Raw genomic sequence first — 8342 nt, forward strand, 5'->3', positions numbered from 1 at the left:
AATCAGGATTAACACTCATAGGTAGAAAAGGGTTCTGAACAGCTTGGTCAAAGTAATGTGATTTATGACCCATTTTTTGCCTCAAATGTTTTCCTTTATCCATTGTAATCAAATAAATAAGGCAAAGCAACTTATTTCATCCAGGAATCAGTCAATTATTAACAACACCCCCCCCCCCAAAAAAAAAAAAGAAAAGATAAAGGAAAATGGGAACAATATTTCTACTGACTTCCTTAGGTCAAATGCATGTTTAAAGGAATAAAGAAAATACAAAGAGGTCCTTTGTTATAAATGACTTTGATGAGCCTCAATTACAATGAATGAGACCGAACAGTTCATCAGAAATGATGTTGAGTGGATTTCAGGCTCTGCAGATGAGGCAGTGGGTGGTCACTGAGGAGATTTGTCCCTTCTTGGACTCAGGTGAACCAATGCCCTGCTCCTAAGTGTTCCTTTATTTGTATGACTGAGAGCTCAGCATTTCTCACCTGGGTGTGTGGGAGGGGCAAGCTCCTACTGAATGGAGACTGGCTCTGGCAGAGGGCGTTTGCTTCTGTGTGGACCAGGGCCTAAGACATGGCTGATATCCAACACGTGCTCATGGTGATTTTACTTGTTTTGAACTTAAGTGAGTAGACACAAGCTGCTCCACTCCCATTTGCCAACTCATAATACTAAAATAGGTGCTTCAAATCAGGAAGGATATATGCAAAGAGCCGGACAGCCCACAGGGCTTGGGAGACCTCTGTGGGTACCTGCTACAGAGACGCTCTGTGTGGGCCAAGGACATGGGCCTTTGGAAAGCACGCTTCCTCTCTCTGGGTCCTGGCAGGAGCATACCCCAGGCTGTTTGGGCAGTAACAAAAGGGACGTGGTTTATTTGGCAATTTAAATGCAGGGACACACACATGTGCCCACTCCCTGCTGGACAGCTGCACAGAGGGTGTTACAAAGAGAACCAATCCCCTGAGAAACCCCAAAAGATGGCATCCAGAGAAATGAAAGCAAAAACCATGGAAAAGGAGTAAAGAGAAGGACGAAGCCTTTTAACCAGGACACAGCAGGACAAAGGTTCTATAAGCAGCTGGTAACAGTATTTTGCCAAAAACTCTTAGAGGAAAACATATTTGGCCAAAGGATCTGGAAGTAAACACCAATCACTATTAGGTAGTTGTGAAAATCATCTGGCAGAGGGAGGCAGCTCAGAGGGGGATCATCCCTCCTCTGCTGTGGGTGAAGTCGCCTGCCAGAGCTTGAGGACCACCGCTCTGGGGCCTGGGCCCAAGGAGGTGTATGTTGTTTGGCTCTGTGGTGTGAAGGCTCTGACACTCCACTGCACACCCAGCAGTGACTGAGTCTTGGGGAACTTGGCTCTCTTAGCTCTCTGCTGTTTCCACATTTGTCAACATAGCTACCCACCCCTGTGCCAGTTATTCTGTGTGACAAGTTCCTTTTCCTTTGTTGCCTGCTTTTTGGTGACTGAAGAATGGGTTTTCTAGTTGTCAGGATCCCTTTGCTTGGCTGGACTATCCACTGCCACTATGTTTGGGTTAGAAAGAATTAAGAGATACCTAAGGACTGCTTATAAAGGCTTCTGTAGAATGGTCCAGGTCTACAATTACATCAAGGAAGGGCATGATGGGTGCCCCTCACAATGCATCTGATTATAAGAACTAACCAGGAGGAAACAGTTTTTACCTCCATTTGTTCCAAAGTTCCTGACCACAGAGCAGATGTTCAGAGTCAGAGAGAGGCTACTGCTGCCACTAGGTGGATAAGCTCACTACCATATCTAGCCCTCTTGTACTTGTATGCAGGAGAAGGAACCAAGCCATTCAATCAGCTAACCGTCTCTGTAAGTAGGGACAGCAGAAGAATTTGGACTTTTTTTTTTTTTTTGGTGGTGCTGGGGATTGAACCCAGGGCCTTATGCATGTGAGGCAAGCACTCTATCGACTGAGCTATATCCCCAGGTCCAAGAATTTGGATTTGATGATGGCCAAAACTGACATTTATTTTTGGCCTCTTAATAGCTATCAAATTACTGATAGCATTTCCTTTCTTCAATGTATATTTATCCAGTGTCTAATAGGTATCAGGCACTGTTATAGGTGCCAGCATACAGCAGTGAGTAAGACATACATGAAGTCCTGCCCACATGGAGCTTACATTCTATGGAAGCTTGGTGGATGTAATAAATGGATCAATGAATAATTCACACATGCAGTGCTCAGACAAGTGCACAAGAGGAAGATGCATGGGGAAATGGGTACAGTGGGTGGGATGTGTTATGTTTTTAAATCAAGAAAGCAAAGAAAACCTTGTTGAGGGGTGCATTGGAGCAAAGACTGACAGGTAGTGAGGTGTGAGTAATGGGCTCTCTGCAAAGACACTGTCCTAGGTAGAAGAGATAGCACATGTGAAGGCCCTGAGGCAGGAAGGTGACTGGTGGTTAAAGATGGCCTCAGTCTCTGGGCAAAGTCATACAGGGGTGGGAGTAATCTTTGTAAGGTCTTGGTTTTTGTTCTGTGATGGGAAGCTAGTTCTTCATTTAAAGTAGTCCTTCAGTATTTGGAGATACATTCTGAAATAGCTACTTGTCCTTATTACATTAACAGATTGCTTTGGTCTTGGGCAGATTCTGCCTATATTTACCCTTCAAACCAACTGGTACTCCTCATCTGGTGTCAAATTAATAGTTGGTATGTGTATATATGTATCTCTTTGAGATGCTCTTCGGGAGGAATAAAAAAGAAGCAATATGCATCATTTGGTATATACATAGTTAGGGTTGGCAGGACCCAGTTTATTTACTTATTTATTTATTTTTTGCAAGTCTAAAATACTAAAAATGCAAATTTCAAAAAATTATTTCGGAAGATAAATAGAAAGTCACATTTCTAGTGTATCTGTAGATAATGGCTTCTGTGCTGTTCCTGTGAGTATGTTTTCGGCTCAGCCTGAAATTCTCTGCACTGATTAGATGCATGCCTGGCTGCTCCTGGGGGAGGGGGTGTCCCTGTAGGGCATCTTCTCTCTTCTCTGTTGGGGTTGGAGTAGGACGGAAGAATGGGACTTGGGAAAGTTACCTGCATACCTGCTAATAGACCATCTTGCACACTGCTTATAGCTGTCATGAAAATCTCATAAAACAGTATGCCCTGGGCCTCTGGGGTGCATGTGGGGGCCCTCCGCATTGGAAGTATGGGGCAGAGTCTGGGTGTGTGTTGGTCTCTCTAGGATGAACTATCCTGGCCCCACCTCCCTGATAACTAGGTGATACTACACAACCACCTTCTGGGCCAACAGGATCAGTGCTGCAGAATGGACAAGGGCAGTGGGGTGGATTGGATTTAAGCAAGAATGAAGTTGAGGTCCCTGCCCTGAAGAGCCACACCAGAATGGCCATTATATTAGAAAAGAGAGGTCAGAGTCAGGAGTAACAGGGAAGTGGGAAGAGGTCTCCAGAGAGCCAACACTTTAAAGCTTTTTGGAAGGGGCTGCCTGCTCTCTGGAGCCAGGAGCACCGGCCACCTTTGGGCCCTTTGTATATGCCTATCTTGAAGTGACAGAAGAATCAGACTCTCAGTCAGAGCAGGTGCCACCTCTATAGCCCAATGGGGCCAAGGCCACAGCTTGACTGTGGCTCAGCCACAGAAACACATCTAATTGGAAGAAATGAACAGAATGCTGGAGGAACTTAATTTGTGAAGTCCCCACTAGGTGGGGAGTCTCAAACATCCAGTTGATGCCTTCAACATGTCTCAGTAAACAAAAAAGACTCATTAAATGGAACTTACACACACTGGTTTGGAAGTCTTTTTTCTTTGCACAAATTTCTTTCTTTGCACAAATTCAAAGGTACAGCCCTTTTTTAAAAAAACTAATATGACATATATTTGCTAGATAAAGTTTGTATTTGGATAATAAGCTGGGGACAGTGAGGCACCCACCATCTCTCCCCTCCCCCCGCAAGACATGGGTGGGTGGCACATGGAGGATTTTGACATCCTGAGGTGTGCACCTGGGGATGCGGAGAGTCTTTTTATCTCATGCCACCAAATTTCTGATAGTAAACCAGTAGAATTAATAAATTATTTTGGAAAACATTAAATTTGTAAAGTAAGGGATTCAAATGACACTGTGTGGTAATAGCTAAGAAAAGGTCTAGAGTAACTTAGTGAATATAAAATATTCAGGAAAGGTGCAGTACGAAAAACCTATGAACAGGAAAAAGAAAATCAAGCTCTCAATTAAAAAAGAAAAGACATTTATACATTTCTGCTTTCAGAGGGTATTTGCACAAACAGCAAAAAGCACTTAAATCCCAATAGTCCAGAGTGGTGTCCCTTCCCACAGCAAGTTACCCTTCTAAGGGACAACCCTGTGACAATAATGGTGCAAAATATTGCTCTGTGGCATGTTCTGAAAATAATATAAAAATAATCTCTATAGTACAGTTTAAACTTGACTTGTAAAATTTCAGTGTAACATTCCATGAAATCCACAAACAGAATACACTGAAAAACACCTTCCCTTAAGAATATTTTTTAAAAAACTGTTTACCTGGGTAAAGCATGTACAGGAAATGTGAAGTAAATTTCTGAAATAACCTCCACAGGAGCTTAGAAGTATCTGGGATCCTTCTGGAAACATGCTGTTGCTCAGAGACATCCATCCTTCCTTCCCAGAAAGGGAAGTTTGGCCAGATCAGATGGGTAGGCAGCTCATGGTCAGAGTCTGCCATGGCACAGGTGGCACTTGCCTTCTTCCCTTTTCCTAATCTACAAAGGGCCCACAAATCATAGAAGAATATTAGAGAATTTCATGTACCACATATAGTTAACACAGCTTTTAATAGTTCCTGCCCCAGGCCAGAACTAAGAGGGCCTTTGGCCAGAGACCAAGTCTAAAGAGCTCTTGTGAACAACTTGGAGCATGATGTGGGTGCTCAGGTCCAGAACATTTCATATTACAATCCACTCTTTCACTTTTGTATTTTTAAACTCTGTTTAAAGGATGGATCTCTCAAAAAAGAAAATGGTATTCTTAAATTGTGTGGACTGAGTTGTAAGGTGGCAGCATGGAGCAGGCACCAATAGGTGCCTAGGCTTATCTAGCTCACCCTGTGACCAAGCAGAGTGACTAGAGGCCTTTCACATGGCCAGAGAAGCCAAAGTCACAGTCAGAGGCTATATCCCAGGCTCTTATTTATGGCACATCTGTCATCAAATGGAGGTGGGGTGGAGATAACTTGGCAATGCAAGCACATAGAACACTTCTTCATTTTTTTGATAATACATATATACTACTCCGCCTGTTTAGAAAGTTTTCCTTTATTACAATGAACTACTTTTAGTTTCAGTTTGTCTTTTTGTTTGAAATATGGATGAGAGCATGAAAAAGATGAGATTTGCATAGCCAGTTTTGGAAATTTCTAGTTGGCTGTCTTAACATTAAAAAATTGAAAAAAAATCTGAGTATTTATATTCCTTAACTTCTTGTGCATGAGTTTGGTTGCTGAATGCACATTTAAGCATTTTTAAGGTTGGCTATCTTAACCTTCTAAGGATGAGGAGCATAAGCAGGTGCTATATACACTGGGAGCAATACTTTCTGTGACCCACAGCTTTGGAAGGTGAAGTAGCTGTTCAGAGTGATGTGATGAAAAGAACCAGTCCAAAAAAGCTGCCACAGACCCTCTCAATGAGAGATTTTTTTTAAAACTACTTTTTTTTTTTTCTGAGTAATAAAAGAAACCCAGTACTATATTAGGGAGGTGGATGCTAGTAATTATCTCACATTGAAAGTATTTTCATTAGCATGAAAAGTAAAACTTTGAAAAAAGTCTTAAAGATTCTATTTAATAAATAATCTGATCTAAGGAACCACTTCTGCAAAACTTCAATAAATTACTGAAAACTCTACGGGCTGTGGGATAATTAAAAACAAAAAATAATTACTCACAGGAGATATACTCAGTTATTTTATTATAATTTTTTCAAACAAGTAAAAAAAATTCCCTCCCCATCTTTTTTAAATTTTTATTTATTTAGTTAGTGTTTTTGCTTTTGCTGCTCTTTATATCACAGGGAAAAAGCATCCTTTCAGGAGAAGAAGCTGGCCCCAATGAAGAGATGACCCCCCACCCCCACCCCATTGCTCCTGAATTTTCTGAGGATAAGCTGACTGGAAGCCAGGTGCTTTCTCCTTTCTTTCTTTAGGATCATCAGAGACTATTCTAAAGCTCTCACAGGTTTGGAAGTATTAGTTTGTTAGTGAGGATTTTACCCATCTTATCCTTATTTCCTGGAAACAAGCTCTTTTCTTAGTGAGGCAGGTTTAGCTCCTCAGTGTCCTTGGCCAAGAATGGTAGTCTCCAGAGGTAATCTTGGAAGGAAAAGGCTGCATATTGCTGCTCAAAACAGGGTAGCTAAGGACACATTTTTTTTTTTTTTTAATTTCCTCAAGAAATGTAGGAGGCACCAAAAAAGACGGCTCGGATATCGGGCTGTTCCCTCAATGTGTTATGAAGCCAGAGGCAGGACCATTCCTGCCCTGTGGATGGGCCCCAATCACAGTGAGCCCCATTACCTGGCTGAACCCAGACAGATGCAAGTGAGGTGTGGGGTGGATTTGCTTCCTTACCAGGAGCGGGCATCCTTCAGCCCCTTCTCTTTGGAAAGAGGGCCAGGCCGGGTTTCAAAGCAGCCTAGTGGGGGCTTACACAGTTCTTTGTCTCTCTTCTGGGTCACAGAAGCGCTATCACCTTATAAGAGGCCCTCCGACAGTCCACTGTGGAAGTGTCTTCAAAGGAGAAATGTGAGCAGGCTGTCATGTTTGCTCTTATTTAGGCCAATCCAACTTGTGAGTTCAGAACCTTGTTTTATGGACCCAAGGTGTCTTTGGAAAACTCCTGGCACCTGAGCTGCCCGGCACCGGGATAGATTAACTACACCTCACCACGCCCTGCGAGGTAGGTTTTCTGGTGCCCACTCTACAGTCCCCCGCGGCTTGGATGGCAGTGTGAATGTTGCTTGAGACGAGGGTTGTGGGAGTAGGTTTTGCTTATGAAATGGAGCCGTGTATTCCTAAAGGGCCATAGTGACCACTACAGCGTCAGCGGGCGGCAAGGTCCCTGCTTTCTCCAAGAACCTGGGTGGGATGGAAAGCAGGTGGGGGCCGCAGAGGAGCCTCCACCCCAGTCCGGGACTGCGCATTTGCTCCTAAACCCTGGGTGCTACCAACCGCACGCAAGTGACCGCTACCTGGAAGAGGTCAGTCGCTAGGTTAGGAAAAGATGATATGGGGGGAAAAAAAAGCATGTAAAACACTCCCTTCTAAAAACAAAGGGCTGAGAATTTCTTTATTTCTCTTATAGAGGAACAAAAATACTCTTGCAATGGCTATTGAGTTTCCACAGGTACGAGGCAGATGCTAGGCTAGCACACCCACTTCCAACAGTATGACTTGTTTCCTATCCGTCTACTACCTGAGTGGCGTCAGTGTAGGTTCAGGCACCATTAGGAACGTTTGACCAAACACGTACACGGCACTGACAGAGGAGGCGCCGGCCTTTCGGTTGACCAGAGCATGTAAAAAAGACACCGACAGAATGGAAAAGAAATCCTTTTGGGGGAAACCTCGCCGCCCGCACACCACGCGCTCAGGGCCGTGGCCCGCGTGCCTCGCGCCGCCGCCGCAGCTCCTCGCGGTAGCAGTACGAGCAGTAGTGCTCCGTCTCCGCGCGCCCATAGAACGCACAGTTCTCGCGCTGGCAACGCCGCTGCGCCGGCCCAGGACCGCTGCGACCGCACTCACCGTTCGAGCTCGAGCGTGCGGCTGGCGGGTCGGCGTCTGCGAACTCCAGGCCGTCGCGCGTAGCGCCAAAGCCATTTGTATAGGTCTGCGATTTGTGCTCGGCTGCTGCTGTGGCTCCTGTGACGCCGGGGAGGGTGTTGGGCACAGCGCGCGCCAGCGACTCAACCGTATTGACCGTACGCAGGGCAGCGGCCCGCGCCGGGCTGTAGCTCTGCGAAGACAGCGAGCGGTTCTGCTGCGGGTACGTGGCGCATGGCCTCAATGCGCCCACTGTCGGTGCGCAGGCCTCGTCCCGGGCGCCCGCCGCCTGCACGTGGATAAACGCTCTGGCGCGCTGGCGCCGGCGGGCTTCGGCCAGGGGTCTGTCCGCTGGCGCCTGCACGCCGGGTGCCGCCGCTGCTAGGAGAGGCGGTGCCGCCCGCTGCCACCCTTGCCGCCCGCGAGCCCCCTGCGGACCCTGGACTCGGGCGCTCTTTGAGCTTAAGCACCAGCTGCGTGGGCTGCCCGGCCGGCGGGCCCGG

General features: G+C 45.9%; 1 protein-coding gene across 1 annotated transcript in view; it reads right to left on the bottom strand.

Annotated features, from left to right (window-relative positions):
• Window positions 1-3878: 3878 nt before the first annotated feature.
• The window catches only part of Otud7a (OTU deubiquitinase 7A), a 332254-nt gene continuing 327790 nt past the window's right edge, over window positions 3879-8342 (bottom strand). The window contains 2 exon segments of the mRNA XM_048790148.1: window positions 3879-8140; window positions 8142-8342. Of these exon segments, the coding sequence (XP_048646105.1) occupies window positions 7667-8140; window positions 8142-8342 (675 nt within the window). The 3' untranslated portion in view covers window positions 3879-7666.

Source organism: Marmota marmota, unplaced genomic scaffold (assembly GCF_001458135.2).
Source record: "Marmota marmota marmota unplaced genomic scaffold, marMar, whole genome shotgun sequence".
NCBI lineage: Eukaryota > Metazoa > Chordata > Mammalia > Rodentia > Sciuridae > Marmota > Marmota marmota.